The sequence below is a fragment of the Corvus cornix genome, chromosome 13 (assembly GCF_000738735.6).
Source record: "Corvus cornix cornix isolate S_Up_H32 chromosome 13, ASM73873v5, whole genome shotgun sequence".
In the NCBI taxonomy this organism is placed as follows: domain Eukaryota; kingdom Metazoa; phylum Chordata; class Aves; order Passeriformes; family Corvidae; genus Corvus; species Corvus cornix.
Window position 1 is genome coordinate 6616166 of NC_046343.1, and position 18090 is coordinate 6634255.

General features: G+C 46.7%; 1 protein-coding gene across 2 annotated transcripts in view; it reads left to right on the forward strand.

Annotated features, from left to right (window-relative positions):
• The window catches only part of GLRA1 (glycine receptor alpha 1), a 37112-nt gene extending 30487 nt beyond the window's left edge, over positions 1 to 6625 (forward strand). The window contains exons 5-9 of one of the 2 annotated variants that reach the window (XM_039559801.1): positions 249 to 331; positions 993 to 1130; positions 1848 to 2062; positions 2632 to 2778; positions 5968 to 6625. In XM_039559801.1, the coding sequence (XP_039415735.1) occupies positions 249 to 331; positions 993 to 1130; positions 1848 to 2062; positions 2632 to 2778; positions 5968 to 6282 (898 nt within the window). In that variant the 3' untranslated portion in view covers positions 6283 to 6625. The remainder of the gene's footprint in view (positions 1 to 248; positions 332 to 992; positions 1131 to 1847; positions 2063 to 2631; positions 2779 to 5967) is intronic. The other variant, XM_039559802.1, reaches the window with a different exon arrangement.
• The last annotated feature ends 11465 nt before the right edge of the window (positions 6626 to 18090 follow it).

Genomic DNA, 18090 nt, shown 5'->3' on the forward strand with positions numbered 1-18090 from the left:
AAACAGCATTGCAATGAAATTCCATCTGCAGCAGGAATTGTATCACAGACCCAAATGTTCAGCAGTTCTGATGCTTTCCAGCACCACGTGTGAGAGCACAGGCAGGGAAGTGATGATGACCAGTTGTTGCCCCAGCTCGGTGTGTCTCGGGCACGGCTCCAGCCCGCTGGCAGCTCTGGATGTCTGAGGGGCTCAGCCCTCAGCAGGGCCCACTGTTTGGCATTCCCTGTGCTCTCTTCTCTCCTCAGGATCACGCTGACTCTGGCCTGCCCCATGGACCTGAAGAACTTCCCCATGGATGTACAGACATGCATCATGCAGTTAGAAAGCTGTGAGTCCTGTGCACATTCCTGTTTTGGAGAGGAGACCATCTCTTTTCCCTCCTGCTCTCCCCTGCCATCTCCTTTCCCAGCTGGAACCCATTCCCAGCCCAGCCTTCACTGGAGGCTTGCTTGAGAACCTCTTGTTTAGGATTTTCCATTCATTCAGCACATGTGACATTTGCTGGAGAAGCCAAACCTCAGAAGATCCCATGTGAGGAGCCCTGGCTTGCTTGTGTTTACATTGGCCTTTCACTTCGCAGGAGAAAGGTGAAAGTGCTTCCAGCTGCAAGTGGGATTTTTCCTCTCTGGATGAACATCTGCCCCTTGCACATGTTGCTTATCCCAAAGGAGGGAAAGATGATGAGCTTCTTCCAGAGAAAGAGGTCAAGTTGGAAAAAGTAGAACACAGTTCAGCAAGCCAAATTCAAGAAAAAATGTGATTTATTGCAGAAAATCCATTACACACCATTGCAGCTCCAGGGGAGGTCATTGCCCTGGCTCTTATCACATGAAAAAGTAGTTTTGCCTCAACCCAAATCCCATTGATGACAGCACTGTCAAGGAAGGCCAGGATGCACCCCTGCCTCCAAGCTCTCTTCTGCAACACTGTCCCTGTCCAGATCAGTATTTAATGTGTTTCATGTGGTGTTTGTCCCTTCCTCTCAACAGTTGGCTACACAATGAATGATCTCATATTTGAGTGGCAAGAAAAAGGAGCAGTGCAAGTTGCTGATGGGCTGACATTGCCTCAGTTTATCCTCAAAGAAGAAAAAGACTTGAGATACTGCACGAAGCATTACAACACAGGTCAGTGCTGTTAACCCTTAACTGAGGGGTTCGGTAGAGAGGAGTTCAGGACTGTGCATTTCCCAGAGTCTCTTGCTCTGTCTGATGGCACTCTGGCCTTGTCCTACACTTCCAGACACAACAGACATATAGATACGTATAGAGCCAATCGGACATAAATGTGTGAAACCCTCATGTCCCTGGTAAAATCTGCATCAGTTCAAGGGTGTTTGGTTGGGATCTTCACTTCCAGAGTCTCCTTTTGTCTTTGAAATTTAAGTGACAAAGGGTATATTGCCAAAGAGCTTTCTTTGCTATGTTGATGTTCGTAGAAGCCTAGGATGGTTTGGGTTGGAAGGGACCTTAAAGACCATATTGCTCCAACCCCCTGCCATGGGCAGGGACACCTTCCACTATCCCAGGTTGCTGCAAGCCCTGTCCAACCTGGCCTTGAACACTTCCAGGGATGGGGCAGCCACAGCCTGGCAACGTGTGCCAGGGCCTCCCCACCCTCACAGGGAAGAATTGCTTCCTAATATCTGATCTAAACCTTCTCACTTTCAGTTTGAAGCCATTCCCCCTTGTCCTACCACTACATGCCCTGGGCAACAGCTGTTCCTTTCCTCCCCTAACAAGACTGGTTTAGGCAATGCAAGCAAAATCCCCAGACACTGGCTGAAAACAGGAGGCTCACTGTACCTTACCAGTAACCTTCCATGTATCTCCTGTCCTCCTCAGGCAAGTTCACCTGTATAGAAGCTCGTTTCCACCTGGAGAGGCAGATGGGCTATTACTTGATCCAGATGTACATTCCCAGCCTTCTCATCGTCATTCTGTCCTGGATCTCCTTCTGGATCAATATGGATGCAGCACCTGCTCGTGTGGGCCTGGGGATCACCACGGTGCTCACCATGACCACGCAGAGCTCTGGCTCCCGAGCATCGCTGCCCAAGGTAGGGAACACCCTTGTCTTCACCAGGGGAAATCATGCACCCAAGTAAATCCCTGCACAGATCCTGCCTTTGCACTATTCCAGTTTAAGAGCAAAGAGAGCAAATTCCAGTCCCATCCTGCAAAAACTTTAAATTCTCTATGTCTAGCAGCAAAGATTCCCCTAAGATTCAGCACTCACCACATCTCCCAGTAACCAGCAGCTCTGAACTTTACAAACCCCTGCAACAACCACACATGGGTGCGCACTCTACATTTTAGCTTTTTAGTCACTTGACCATCTTACTTTTATAATACTAGTGAGTTTCCCCTTTATGAAGGGCTTCTGGTATGGTGGATTACTGTTTTCCCTGCATATAAACAATCACAGTCAAGGCCTGAATAAATTAAAAAGCTGTGGAATTATTGCTACTTAAGAGCCCATGAGGAGGTTCAGTGACCTGATAACACATTCATGTTAAATGAGCGAGACTCTGTACCTAAGAACAGGTATCAGCCGTGTAAAACACCAAGGAAAAATTCATTTGGGTGAGGAAGCCACCCCATCTCTGTCTCTTTCTCTGACTCCTAGGTGTCCTACGTGAAGGCCATCGACATCTGGATGGCTGTGTGCTTGCTGTTTGTGTTCTCTGCCCTTCTGGAGTACGCTGCTGTCAACTTCGTGTCTCGGCAGCACAAAGAGCTGCTCAGGTTCAGAAGGAAGAGGAGGCATCATAAGGTAATACATAAAGCATGAAGGACACAGCTGAAATCTGTCCCAGCAGAACACCATGGTCAACTGAACCAAGCCACTAGTCCCCAGGGAAGTCCTCGGTATCTGGTCAGATATTAAGGAGGCTCACACACCAAAAACAAGGGCTGCCTCAATGAATTGAGTCTGTTCTGACAGCCTGCTGACCCCAGGAGTCCAGCAAGCTGGGGTTTGCTAGCTAGCCAAGTGGTCTCAACCAAAATGGTTGTTCTCAACAGGACAATTTTCACACAGCAGTGTTCTGGTGTGGGTTCTCCTCCCCAAAAGCAGCAGCCAGGGCTGGGGGGAGGCAGGCAGGGAGGTGTGAGGGGTGTCTATCAGAGAGCAGCACCCCGAACATGACAGCCTGCAGTAGCCCCGAGGTAAGTGACACCTCTTTTGTCTCTGCCATCTCCATGTTCAAAAGCATCTGCTTCTCAGACTGACTGCAAATTCCTCCTGGAAGGAAAGAGCTTTACTCTGAGCCTTAGCCTGCTCTATGCTTACCTGCCATGGCTGATCCCGATCCAAGCATGCACGCAGCTCCAACAGCTCCCCAGCCTGAGCTCTGACAGCTTTTAGGCTGAGGAGCCACAGCAAAGATTTCACCTCACAGAACACACTAGAAAGAAACATAAAGGTGGCTGTGATTACTTTGTCCCTATTTAACTGGTAGAATCAGGAAAGGGGTTAGCAAATTTTCAGCACCAGGCCTGAGAGGCTGCCCTCAGGAGAGCACTAAAAACCAGTACATTTTCTAGGAGAGAAAAAACAAAGAAAATTTTGCTGATGAAAATCTCAAGCAAGCCCGTAGGTGACCACCAAGGTCTGCCTTAAATATTCCTCATAGGTATTTGTCTACTTTCCATGATCCATCCCACCCAGAAACCTACCCCCATTCCATTGTTTCACTGTCTCAGAGATCAGAAGTCTTTCCTGGGGTCTAACTCGCCCTGCAGCAGTTCACAGTGTATGCCTGGAGAACTGCCACCATTCCAGGAGGAAGTGGGGGTTGAGGAACAGGAATCCCTGTATTTTTGTAGTTTTTTCACTCTCTGCTTCAGTTGTCCTATCTGCAAACAGGAGATAATTGATCATTTGTGCTCAATCCAGTCAGGACCAGGGGTGAAAAATGTTGGACAAATGCAAGGGAAAAGTAACAGATGAGACCCCTCAGCACCCATCGATTTTGTTTGACCAGAGTAGGGCTCTGCCATCCCAAAATCAACAAAGCATCAGTTGAGAAGATGCAGCCTGCTGAATAGAGGCAGAGCTAAACCCACCCACATGGGTGCCTCCATAGTGCATTTATCTCTTCATCTGGATTCAGGCATCCTGTCTCGGGATCTGTGCTGTTGTATGCAGATCAGTCTGTTGATAAAACAATAAGGAGAAAAAAATTCCACTAATACACAGATGAGTTTAAGAGATGTTTGCCAGAGCTGTTCCACTGAACACAAGGCTGTTAGCACAGTCCCTGCCCAATCTCACAGCTATTTAATTGGAGCAAAGCGTAAACAAAAACACTTGCAAAAGCTAAATGAACAAGGTTTGCAGACTCATCAGAAAACTAAGCTGACTGCTAATATGCAAATGGACTAATGCAGCTGCCAAGGCACTAATTGCTCTGTCCTGATGTCCTGACTTGTCTGGGTGGTTCTGATTGGTTTAGACATGACATGCCAGGCTAAAAACAAGTGAGATGTTGCAGTGGTATGGACCAGTCTGGTTAATATGACACCATCATCAGACCCACATGGACTGTTATTTGGAAACACACATTCCCGTGTGGCTGGTGGTGTCTTTGCCTATCATTTGATATAGCACCTTGAAAAAGGCACTGTTGTCTTCTCTAACCTTGGTATGCCACTCACCAAAACAAATCCCTCACAAGAAACAGCCAGTAGCCTTTCAGCAATGAGAAGAGGAAAAAATCCAGTAAATTAGGGATCGAGTGATTAAGGTTAAGCCAGACATGTGCCAGTGCATGTTTGTGTAACTGGAAAAGAGCAGAGGCAGTTTTACCTGAACCCCTGTAATACAGATGTGATGAGAAGGTCCATAAGCTCTGAGCATCCCAGAAGACCAGGTCTTGATTTTATTTGGGTAGCTTTGTTTTGTTCAGATATGGCAGTGTCCTCTGTGTCCCGCTCCTCCATCCCACACAGCTGCCCATGGGATGGACAAAAGACACTCTGCAAAGGACAGGGGAAGGGGCAGCAGGGCACAGTGGTCAGGCAGCTACAAGGAAGGGGGCTGCTAGGTCAGTGTTGGGAGACACAGCATGGATCAGCTTCCATTAATGATTAATTAGTGCCGCTGGTCTACAATTAGCCTTGATGACCCGTAGTCAAGAGACTTGGGATTCTCACTCTGCCTTTGCAACTCACTGCTTGAATTACTTCAGCCAAACTTATTTTTCCCTGCCATTACATCCCTATGTTCAATAAAATAGGGCTAAACCATTCTGGGATTCCAGCAAGCTTTCATCAAAAAAAAAAAAAAATTAACAACACCATTTGTCTTTAGACCAAAAAACAAATTACATTTTTTCTCAATCATTGGCATTACCACAAGCAGCCATGTCTTACCATTGACCCACAGAAGGGCAGTTCTGTTCCTCACCTAAAAGTTGGCTTGTGGGGATGGCTGTGGGGTCCCATGGGCAGGCGAGTGAGGGCTGGTTGCACGCTGCCTGCAGAGCTCTTTTCCTGGACAGCTCCTGGCTCCTGCGCATCCATGTAACTCTGTAGGAAGTCTCAGGCTGCAGCTTTGGCTACGTGAGTTACATGGAGCCCACTCCTTCTGGGCAAGCTGAAACTGCACAGGCAAAGCAAAGAAGGTGCTGATAGGAGGTGGGGGGGAGGGAGAGGCAGAAGCAAAACAGGGGATGCAATTGGAAAAATGAAAGCAGTGCCATAAATCCTTCAATATGTCAAAGACCTCAATGGGGTGGAAGTCAGTCCTGTTCTCCACGGGGTGCCTGGATCCCCTGATTTGCATCTGTGCATCACACGGCTGGCACCCCTCTATAAGGCTGATCTCCCAAGAGCAGGGGGTTTGCCCAAGGGTGCCGAGGCCGGGGCATGGTGGGAGCATCTTTCCCGTGCAGAGCAGGATGCTGTCAGCGGAGAGCCTTATAGCGAGGGTGCACTGTCTATATCTCATTTTAAGTAGAGTCCCATGCTCAATCTGTTCCAGGAGGATGAAGCTGGTGAAGGCAGGTTCAACTTCACCGCCTACGGGATGGGGCCAGCTTGCCTGCAAGCCAAGGACGGCCTCTCTGTCAAGGGCGCCAACAACAACAACACGGCCAACCCAGTGCCGCCGCCGTCCCGCTCCCCCGAGGAGATGAGGAAGCTCTTCATCCAGAGAGCCAAGAAAATCGACAAGATCTCCCGCATCGGCTTCCCCATGGCCTTCCTCATCTTCAACATTTTCTACTGGATCATCTACAAGATTGTCCGCAGAGAGGATGTGCACAACCAGTGAGGGGAGGGGAGCAGCTGGGAGGGAGCGAGCAATCCTTTATATATGTGCAATAGCAATGCAGCAATGCATGAATTTAAGAATGCGGCAATATCTACTAAAAAACAAACAAAAAGAGAAAAAAAAACGGGGAGGGGGGCTGGGAGGAACTTTTAATCATGTGAACTGAGGGCAACTGGCACAGGGAGGAGAAAAGAAGCTCTTGATCTGGGGAGCGCAGGGTGGGAGTTAGTTTTACAGCATAGGAAGATTTGGATTGCTCCAGCAATCCAAGCAGTGTAATATAGTAATATATATTCATGCTTAATTATAATGCAAAAAGAAAACAATCAAAAAAAAAAAAAAAGAAAAAAAGACCAACAAAAAAAAATCCTTTTTTTAGCCTATTAACAGCTTAGATTCTCAAGTCACTGGAATGATTCACGATTCCATGTGCAGAAACTACTGCAATTACGCTTTATCTGACTTTTGCTATAGAAAGGCCATACCAGTCAAGCACGTGGGGGGGAAAAAAGCCCTAACAAAAGGAGAAAAACACCTCAAGAAAATCATTCTGTGCTTCTCTAAGTTTTGCACTTTGAAAACTGGACAGATGGGGAAACTTAAGAAAGAGGCTGTGGATTGCTGTTTATTTTATATATTTACTTTTTTTAGTCACGGGTTTGCCGATCAAACACTTTGTGACTTTTGCATAGAGGAAAGCAAACACATTATCTCTCTCATCCCCATCAGAGAGCATCCAAAGGAAACCCAAGAAGGACATCAGGGCCTTCATCAGAAATCACAGGTACCTTCTGTCCTTTTAAACAAACTGGCAGGGTTCGAGTCCTAGGAGGCAGAAATACTATTCAGAACAGTAGAAACGATGAAGGATTTTTTAAAAAGTTTTTTTTTTTGGTTTGTTCTTTTTTTTTTTCCAAACCCCTTTCTGCCATGTTTGTGTACAAGGGGGGGATGGAAGCAATTGTATTTAAAATATAGAGAAAACAGGCATCTTGATGCCTTGTTTTGACAGGACCGGGCGTGTGGCAATACTGTCAGTAAGGGGGGTGGGGGGCAGGTGTGTATAAAGAGAGCAGCTTTTATTTTCTGACATTTCATAGCAGTTATATTAATAGTGAAGCCGGGCTGATGGACCCAAAATTCTATTTTTGTATCTATTTTGGTGCTGCATTTACCTTTAACATGGATGGGAAGATGGAGCAGGCTGGTTTGCCCCTCTCTGCTGTCTGGCAGAGATAGGGGGGAGGCTGGCAAAGCTTGGTGGGGGTAGGGAAAGGGGGGAGGGAGGTGGGAAGGGGTGAGCAAAGGGGTTTCTCTTTGCCCAAGAGGTAGCACAGGTTGGTGTTGGTGTTTGGGGTGGGGAGAAATGTGCCAAACACCTCTAGGGTGTTACTTGAAAGCCTGGCTTGGGGCTGTGGGCAAGCCAAGGGCTTGATGTCCCACTTGTCCCTCTGGGCCCCTGGGTGTGAGCTGGCTGCAGCACCCGGGGTGACTCAGTTGTGTTCATTTGCACTTTAGGGAGAGAGGTGAAAGAGAGCTCAAAGGAAGAGACAATCAGTCTGCACTGAAGCACTTGGGGTCAGGTCTGGGTTAGGCACCAAATGAAGGCAGAGAGACAAGTGGCACCCAAGGGGGGCATCCACTCTCCTCCCTCTCCTGCTCCGGATGGGAGCAGAGCTGAGCTGGGCTGTGGATCTGCTGCTTGCTCTGGGAACAGACAGGCTCCCTCCTGCAGGGGCTGCATCCTCACAGCCGGAATCGCGCACAGCAAAGTGCCCAGGGGCACTGTCAGGTCCAGTCTGGCCCAGGTCAGCAGCACCCAAGCCTGGCATGGGAGGTTGAAGTCATGCTCAGCCATGGGTGTCCCAACCAGCACAGAAAGAGACGGGAGAGGGCAGGGGAGCCTGGGACCTGCCAGCTGTCCTGCACAGGGATGTGCCAGGAAGAGGAAGCCCACAGAAAACACCAGGGCTTGCTGGGGCTGGGTAGAGGGACATCCATCTCCAAGGCTGCCAATTCAGCACCTTTCACCAGCACTAAATACACTTTAGTTTAAAAGGAATAAAAGGAAAGAAAGAAAGAAAGAAAGAAAGAAAGAAAGAAAGAAAGAAGGAAAGAAAGAAAGAAAGAAAGAAAGAAAGAAAGAAAGAAAGAAAGAAAGAAAGAAAGAAAGAAAGAAAGAAAAAGAAAGAAAGAAAGAAAGAAAAGAAAGAAAGAAAAGAAAGAAAAGAAAAGAAAGAAAGAAAGAACAAGAATAGCAAGGGGAAAAAGAAGATTAAAACCACAGTGGTCATTGTGTGGACTAGGGCAAATGTTTTGGCAAAGGCTGCTCCGTTTTCTGAGTCCCTTTGCACTGCTGAGACAGGGAAAGGTCACAGGGTCACCCATGGGAACATGAACCAGCACATCAGCCCCTTCCCTCCACCGGAGCAGCAGCAGACCTGTGGGCTGAGGATTTCTCCTTCCCCTGGCAGACGATGCTTTGCCAAGCAGGGAGATCTCAAGCTGAGGTGTTATTTGATGCTGGGACAACGTCCCGAGCCTTGGCTGGAGCCCAAGTCTGCTGCTGGCTCTGGGATTTTTGCTGAATTATTGAGCTCTCCCTGCGTGTGCCAGGGCCGGCTGTGCCAGCTGCAGTTTGCGATTGCTTCAAACGGTGTGTCCTTGTCTGAGATGAAAGGCAAATCCAGGGAATTTCCCTCCCTGCCCGGCAGCACGGCAGACGCTCGGCAACCCACATACCACAGCTCCTTCCTCATGCAGGTGAATGAACTCAAATTGCTGTCATTTGGGTAAAAATGTCCAGCCTCAATGCCTGGACCTTGCACTTTGGAGTGGGGCAATCTGACCGTAGTTCACACACCTTCAATCCCCCCAGGCTACCTGGGATGGCTCCCCAGGGCACAGCAGGGCTGCAGGTTTCCTTCCTAAAGGAGCTACCTGTAGGTCAACAAATCCCATGCCCCATCCTCCCACCCAGCTGAGTTTTGGTCCTACATTCCCAGGGCAAGAGCAGAGCAAAGAGAAGGAAGACATTTCCACCTCACTTCATTCTTCTTCAGCTGTGCATAGAAGAATCCCATGTTCATCCTAGACCTACTGGGTGCAGATGCAATTATGTCACAGCTACTGCTTCACTGGAGCTCCAATGCCACTTCTTGTCGTGGAATAAGGCTGGAGGAAGGCGTTTAGGGACTAAAAATCATCAGAAAGATGCTTATGTTTCTTGCCCATACAGAAGCACTTCAGCTGCCAGTGGAGCCCACGGAAGTTTAGGGACTGAAATAAGAATCACACTCTTACCAGCCTGCCTTGGCTTCCAGCTGAGCTTTGCCAAGCACTGGGCACGTTTGATGCACACAATAAGCAGTGTTACTCTCTTCCCTAAGCAGCCAGTTTCCATTTGGGCCATTTGGCAGCTCCAGGGCTGCTGCAGGGTGACAGCGAGCAGCACCCACATCCCTACAGGAAACACACGGGAATCTTGGCCAAGGTGTGACAGTGCTGAGGTAACTGTCCCAGGGATGTCCTGCCAGAGAGTTTCACCACCTAGACAAGACTTTAGACTGTCCTATGAGCCCCTAGGCAAGTCTGGGTAGTTTTCAAAATCAAACTTTTTTCTCCATCTGTACCAGGTTGTGTTTAGTCTCTGTATTGCAAAAGAACTTGTTTTGATAACTTATCTTCAAAGTAGGCTGCTTTAATGGTGCCAGAAATTACATGTATCAGTGAGAATGCGCAGGGTTTGATATTGCAGGGTGACTTCCAGACATATTGATGGAATTTAACTCCATAATTGTTATCTCTTCTAAAGAATGAAGCTCAGAAGCAAAACCTCTGAATAAAACAGCAGTTGTCTGGCAGTAAAGAGAGAAAACTGGGTCCTAATTCCCTTGGGTTTTTTAGAAAAAGGGAGCTTTATCCCAAATAATATTATTTCCAGATGTTACTGGAGATGTATTATTTGTGAGCAGGAATTCTTTTTCCTTACACATAAATATAATTTCCAGAATGAAAAAAAACCAACTTACTCTTTTTTGATCAGGTAGAGGAGTTTCTCCCATTTTAATACCTGATCCATCTGGAATCCCAGGAAATCAGAGAGGTGCTGAAGAGGGTCCAGGACAGAGCAGTGAGCATGTGGGCTGCTGCAAACTGCAGAGCTCAGCATTGGCCTTGGCCAAGCACCAGCTGCCTGGGAACACTCAGGTCATTCACTCCCTGGCTCTGGTGGTGCCCTAATTCTCCTGTCCTAGAAGCCTTTGCTTGTCAGGGCTGGGAGACTTTGCTCCCGAAACCATCAAACAACTGCAAAAGCTGAATATTCTCACATCCTCCAAACAGGAACTTTTTTGGGCTTTGTTTTCCTCAGACTTTTCTGGAAGTTTTTTCTTTTTCTTCTGAAGATCTTTCGTTTTAAAGCAAAGCCAAGACAATTCAAATTACACTGTTGACTGCCCTTTAGTTTGACTGTGATTTAAAAAAATTTCTTCATTCCCAGTGCTGGTAGAAAAAAGGTTAGAAGCACTTACAAAGTATATTTTTAGAAATAAAGGAATATACAAAAGGAGAAAAGGCTGTTTTCAGTGGTGCCATATTTTTCACAGGTTGTATACAATCATATTTTTGTACTATACTGCCATTACTTAATAAAACATTGTTCTTATCCCTGTGCCAACGATAGACAATCTCTTTCAGTATCCCATTCCTTACTCCAAAACCTTGATACTGGCAGCAGTGGACAATAAAATGTGGACCCCTGGTAGCCCAAACCCTAGTCCTGCTGCAGCATCCCACAGCATTCAGCTCAGCAAAGGATATATCTAATCCATTCCCTGCTTGGAAGCACCCACACATTCCTGTCTTCTTCTCAAAAGGAGGTGGTTGAAAGGGGCATCTTGTGCTGCTCCTGCTTCAATAGTTTTCCATTATTTGTATGGAGAGAGTGCACTAGTTAAGTGGAAAATTGAGATACTTGATTGTTCTTCAGAGTGCTAGGATGAGCACCAAAGCTGAAGCTAATAGTCATTAATTTTAGCATCTTAAATTACTTCAGGTTCTTTAAGTCTTCCCATTCCCTTCTCTCCTCCTCTTTAACAATTATTTCTTAAGGGCAGTTGCACATCTCTTGCTCAAATGAACCTACATGAGTCTCTTACTGCATTCAAGCCTAATGCACTTTTCTGTGTTGATCTCCCTCTTGTTCATTCCTGTGGGGCTCAGTTCCTCAGCACTGTAACCTTTGAAGAGCCTGGGATCGGTGTCTTGGGAAACACAGAGCAGAATATGGCACAATAACCAGTCCCCCAAGGCAGGCACAGTGACAGCTCCCAGGGAAGTGCTCTCATAGCCAACCATGCATGGAGAGGACTCGGGGAACACCAAGGTGGCCACTAAGGGCTTTTTTGACTGTGCTGTGTGAAAGCAAAGCAGCGTGAGTTAGAGAGAATTCAGTCTTTTTGGCTGTTATCCCTGTAGGGCTCCCTGGTTTACACTGATCCAGCTATACAGCAGCTGCTTATAGGTTTATAGGTTCTTGCATTCTCAGTCTCCTACCGTGGTGTGGAGCAGAGGGTCCCACAAGAAATCAGCTGCTGTAAACCGGGCAGGGTGGAAGGAGCTACTTTGAGCAGAGTATCCACTCAGAGCTGCTGCAGCTCTGCCTGCAGGTGTTTGCAGTGGGTGAGACATTCTCCTCTGAGAGCTGCTGGGACGAGCAGCCCTGGGGTGATGTCCTCAGGTGATCTGCACAAACACTGAAGGGCACGGCCCAGGTTAGAGGTACCAGAGCCAGTGTGGTAGGGGAAGCACAGCCTGAGCCAGGTGAGGAATCCACACCTAGTGAGAGCCCCCAGGCACAGGAACAATGACCTCTCTGTTTGCAGGTTCTACAACAGCTTTCCTGGTTCATCATTTCCTTCACCCTATGATATTGTCCCAGTATCACACTGCCTGCTGCTGTAACATGGGAAGGGACACAAACCACAGGGCAGGAAAAAAGGAGAGAGATGATTTCAGCCCCCAGCAGAGGAAATTACCAGTTAGATTGTCAAAAGAGGATGCTGGCAGAGAAGAGGAAGGGGAGGGAAAAGCACTAGGAGAGGTTTAGTTTGCATGCCACATCCCTGCTGGCATCCAAGGCCTCCAGTGCTAACAGGTATGGTGTAAGGGGGCAGGAATTATGTGATTGTATTAAGTAATAAGACCATCAAGTCTGGCAAACCTGAGCAGTCCTCATGCACTTCACTGCCAGGTTTCTGAGTAGAAATCTTAAGGAAGTCTTATGTTTGTGATATTCCTGCTTCTGGGTCTATTACAGACAGTGCTGAAGCCCATCTTGGGATGGGGCTGGCTCCCAGCAGTGCTGGAGCTGGGTCCACCATGGTTTGACCCAGACCATGCACAGGGAGAGGGAACAGATTCTGCACAAGCTGATGTTGCCACTCTGGGCAAAGGCAGGGGGGATTGCTGTGTGCTGGCTTAACAATCCCTGCAGCACTCAGAGCATTGCTGCCTCAGAAGACACAAGGGAGAAGGAGCAGCAGCTCCCTGACAGCAGCAGTTTCCAGCCAGGGCAGGGGACACAAACCCTGTCCCCACACAGACATGCTCTTCCAGTATAAAATCATCCACATTTTCCGGGGCAGAGGATGATACCAGCATAAATAAGCCATCAGCGCAGCTTGAATTTAGCTTTTATTTACAGATTTGCTACTTGAATTGCATAAGTAGCTTAAGTCAAGCAAGGACACCCTCCTCACCTATCCAGGAAACTGGGGCATGAGGTATCATCAGTAACCACGTGCTTAGGCTGTGAGCATGTTGCTGCTGTGGTGGATGAGTCAAGTTTGGCACAAGCAGGGACAGGTAGAGCTGCCTGGGGCTGTCAGGTCTGAGGGACACAGAGCTCACAGGTACTTTTTGCTGCTAAGGCTTTTGGGAAGCTGGTCCCAGGACTGTTAGCACCATAGCAAGCCAAAATTCCCTTCCCCAGAGGGTCTGTGGGAGGACATCTGCCTTATCCAGGCACTTGGTGACACTGGAGCACTGCTGGGTTACCTGTCTGACAGAAACATGAATCAGGCTTTAGGCTGCAGACCAGCCAAGCCAGATGTCCTGGGTTAAACACACCACAGAATTTGGGCACTAAATTACAGCTCCAGGTTCAAGCCTGAATGAACCTTGCAGTGATGATACCATCACTGTCACAATTACAGTGGAGGCCTGGTAACTGCTTAAAGCAGCATTGCCCAGTCAGAGCCCTGCAGAGATCAGCAGGGCATGACCTGCAACGATAGCAGAACTGGGGCCTGGGCTCCAGTGTTTCTTGCTTGACACCCAATCCCCAAACACTGACCATTACTGAACAAAAACTATGCAATATTGAAGATTGTGCCACGGGTGGTGCCTTAGCCACCTCTCCTGGGTATGTACTCATACATTTTCAGAAGTATCCTCACCACAGTTACTTGTGCTGGGGTGAAGAATCAATGAGTTCCTGAAGAGCAGGGCCAGCTCTGGAGCTTGTGATGTGCCACAACTTCTCAGTTGTTCTTGGGCACCCACAGCTTCTCAGCCAGGTCTGCTCTGCTGAGGCTGCACTGTTAGAAAGTAGAAGAGTCCTGAGAGTTCAGCTCCCCAGCCAAGAGTAGAGTGAAGGCAGGGATCTGAAAAGAGAAAGGAAGAGCAGATCAAGGATCATGTAAGGCAGAGGAACTTGTAGTACTCACTCCTTGCTGTAGTGAAGTGCAGTCACTGCAACCAATGTGGTCTTCCTGGGAGTCAAGGCTTTAAATATTGCTGCTTATTCCTTGAGGGGCTGGAAAGAATTCAGGAGGCTGGGCTTGTCCCATGGAAGAAGAGACATGGTACAGCATGGGCAGTGTCACCTCTGAAAACAGAGAAACCAGCAAGGAAAGGAAGTGGAGAAGGGGCAGCCTCTGTAATGTAAGAATGGTGCTGGGAATGCATCCTGCTGCATGCCAAGGTGTGGGACACAGGTACATCCTTCACAGGCAGGAGTTTAACAATCCTGGCAAGTCCTTGGTCAGATGCATGCCTCCACTTGCCATCAATCCCACTTTTGACCAGGAAAACTAGAATAATTAAAAAAAAAAAAAGCCAACAAAACAAAACCCATCACTAATGAGTTAGGCTATTGTTACATCCTCTCCTCACCATTTTAAGTGACCAGAGCCTGTCCCCTTGGTCACAGCAGTAGAGCTCAGCTGTACAAGAGATGCTCACCTAGAGACTGACCCAACAAAGTCTTAGTGGAAGGAAGCAGAAGTTCCTTTGTCTTGTACTTATCGAGGCCAGGGAAACAACTGAACCAGGGCTTTAAAACACTCTGCTCTGCCTACACTGCATTTATACTTTCCTTTCTGTTCCAATCTTCCCACATCTTCTATATTTTTGTCCAAAACACTGTCATTCTTCCAATTCCGGGGTTAGATCAGAAGAGGAAATAAGCTCAGAAACAGCATGGGCCAAGCTGACAAATCCCCAAGTTAACCCACCCAGAGTGGAGAACTGTAAAAACAGCACCTCCACACCCAGACTGATGTCCCACCCCACCCCAGTCACGGCCCTCCAGCCCTGATCAGGGTCATTAAACTTGACAGGGCAGTTAAAAGACACACACATTTCAGAACCGTAATTGATACATCCCTCCTTAAATCAGGTCACAACAGCAGGTTAATCTGGGGATCTGTCAGCTTTGCAAGCATTCTAATTGTAACTTTTGGGAAACGAACATTAAGATCCAAACAGTGATGTTATGAGAGAATTTGAGAGGCAGGTAAGCAGTTAACCTTCCCCTTGCCGGGATGAGTGACCTGTTGTGCTTGAACTCTCTCTCTGAGCTCCTTCTCACTGTACAACCAGCCCGGTGCTCCCTGTGACTGGGGCAGGGGGGCAGGGGACACTGGCAGCTCCAGAGGCACACGAGGCACAGAGGCCAAGGGACTGACCTCACCACATACATGTGGAATTAATGATCCTGAAAAACACACCGCCTGGAGCGTCTCAAGCCTACTGTGAAATGGAATTCCTACACAAAACGAGAAGTTCGTGTGGTTCCCAAGTCTGGTCATGACATACTGACAGCACTAATCATGGCCGGAGCTCACCCCTTTTTTCACAGACTTACTGAGCTGCAGCAAAGGTTTGACTGTTTCAAAAGAACTGAAACAGGAGGTAACAGTGCTAAAAGCCATTCACACGTGTGTGTGTGTGTGTGAGATACAGCAAAACTTCAGTGGATTAAGAGACTGAGAGATGTAAAGACAAAGCAACACACAGAGGACTTTACTCAAAAATGGCCTGACATGCAAAGGTCACTGCATTTCATCGCAGTTTGCCATCCTGCAGCATTGGTGACACCATCCTGGAAGCAGCCTTGGAACCCTGAAGATGCACAAGCCTGTCCGAAGCAGCTGTCACCACTCACTCAAGATCAAACCACAGCCATGAGCAGGCTAAACATCGTGGACAGTGACATTTTATGGACTGTGTTGTCTCTCACATTCTACCACAGTGTACAGCATATCATGCTTGTTATATTACAACTAAGGAGTAATGAAAAACTTACACTTAAGTGATATAAAAAAAGGGGGGGGAGGACCCAGGAATTTCTCCCATCCAACTATAAACGCACACCCATTTACATTGTTTTGTAAATGAATTTAGAAGAAAAATAAAAATATTAAGATATTTCTCTTCAGGACAACCATTGCACATTTGGTTTTGCTTTGGAGGGGAGATACAAACACACACAGCAGGAATACTTTCCAATTGAAAATATGCAAAACAAATAGAACTGGGAACAGTTCAGCACCTAGAGAGCGTTTTCCTTGTGTCCTTGATAAACATTATCTCAGTTTCCCTCTGCATTTACTTCACTGGTCAAACCCTCAAAATCTGGTATCTAGGAAGAATATCTCACAAAATCTTCTGGGGGAAAAAAAAAAAAAGCCTATTAAGCAGTGGCATTGTGCTGCCCCATTTTCTATATCTGTCCCATCTGCAAGCCATTTGTATGAAGAAAATCTTTGTTTCCAAAGCTTGGCTTACTAAAGCTCATTTGTTTCCAAACACAACAGGGCCTTGATGCTGTTTATAGGAGGGGCAGCCAAGGGCTGGGCTGGTTCAGCAGCCGCAGTGGGAGATGTTACGGGGTGTCCCATCCCTCTGCCAGCACTCCCTGTCCCCCAGGAGGGCAATGCCCATCACCCTCCATTCAGGGTAAGAATGTGGGGTCTGCCAACACAGAGCCAAACCTCGGCTGTAGGACAGAGCCTCCTGCCACACACATCCACCACAGCCCCTTTATCAGTGTTCTTTTGTAAGTACTAAATCCACATTTGAGCTGTCGATTGTGGGTTTTCAGGTGCGTGCTAAAAAAAAAATAATAAATTTTCCCAAGCTTGTTCATTGTCAGGAAAGGATGGCAACAAGGTGAGTGTTTTCCTTCTTCAATTTTAGCAAGATCTCAAGAGACAGTGACATTAAACTGGCCCAGTTTGATCAACTTTTCAGCATAGGAAAAAAGGAGAGGCTGTTCTTAGTAGGACAAAACTTATTGCCCTTTAACTTCACATAAGCATCTTTAAAACAGACAGTGAAGGGTTGCTGCAAATGCAGCTGGTTTCATTTTCTTCCTTGCAAGGTGGGTGCTGACATATCCACAGCTCACAGGAGATAATGAGAAAAGTATTCAGAGTAAGAAGCCCTGGAGTTAATGTAAGGAGGAGGAAAGAAGTGGGCAATGCAAGTGCTCTCTGAGTACCTCTACTGGTTCATTTACACAAGTTGAAAAAAGAATGGAGAAGTCAGTGCTTTTTAATTTTCATGGTACTCTCCCTTCCAAAACAAAGGAGGGACTAGAAAAATACAAAACGTAAAGTGCAGTTGTGTTTAAAACCGATGATGTAAAATTCTTCAAAAGGAATAAATTAGTTTAATCATGAAGTACTTACATGTCTTCTCCCTACCCAACCTTAAAAGGGATGCCCCTGTATTTTCTGTATGAGTTGAGTTTACTATATATATATATATACATATATATATATATGTATAAATCTATACATACACAAAATTGGTATGGCCTTACGCTCCATTTAAGGGTATTTTGCTACATTGGTCAGACTGCAAAGCAATTGCTTCCTTCAAATCAGTATTTTTACATCATGAAGAAATAAACCTGTAACTTAAGACAATTTGCATGACCACACAGCCACAGTGGCAGATTATTTTTCTGGCTTGTAAAAAAAGTTTTAAAACAGAAGTTCTATTTCAGCAGTTTGAAGATGGAATGTAAAGTTTCTGCTGTTAAATGTATATAAAATATATTTATTGAAACATACATTCATGCTGATTCCAATAAAAAAAAATTGAAGATTTTTCTGAAATTTCTCTCCATGGATTTTTAGTGCTAGAGGTTCCATGCAGCAGCTGGAAACACAGAAATGTATTTCTTGCACTATTTTTCAAGCTAGGACATTATTTATACATAGCTTTAAAATTCTTTGGTAGATGGAGTGGCCTTGGTGCAAACACCCAAAATGACATTTCAGAATGCAGGGCTGCCTCTCACACTGAATCTCAAAGATGGTCATGATAAAGTATTTTTCCTTTCACTGTCAGGTGCTTTGTCAAGTTTGAAATATCACCAGTGGAACAGCAGATCCCTCTTGGCTTGGGCAAGTGGCATTTTGTGACAGAAAATAGAAGGGCAGCATCCTGCCCTTCAAATCTATTCTGAGAACATGCCATTACTCTGAAAACTGTCTTTAAGGAATGATGGAG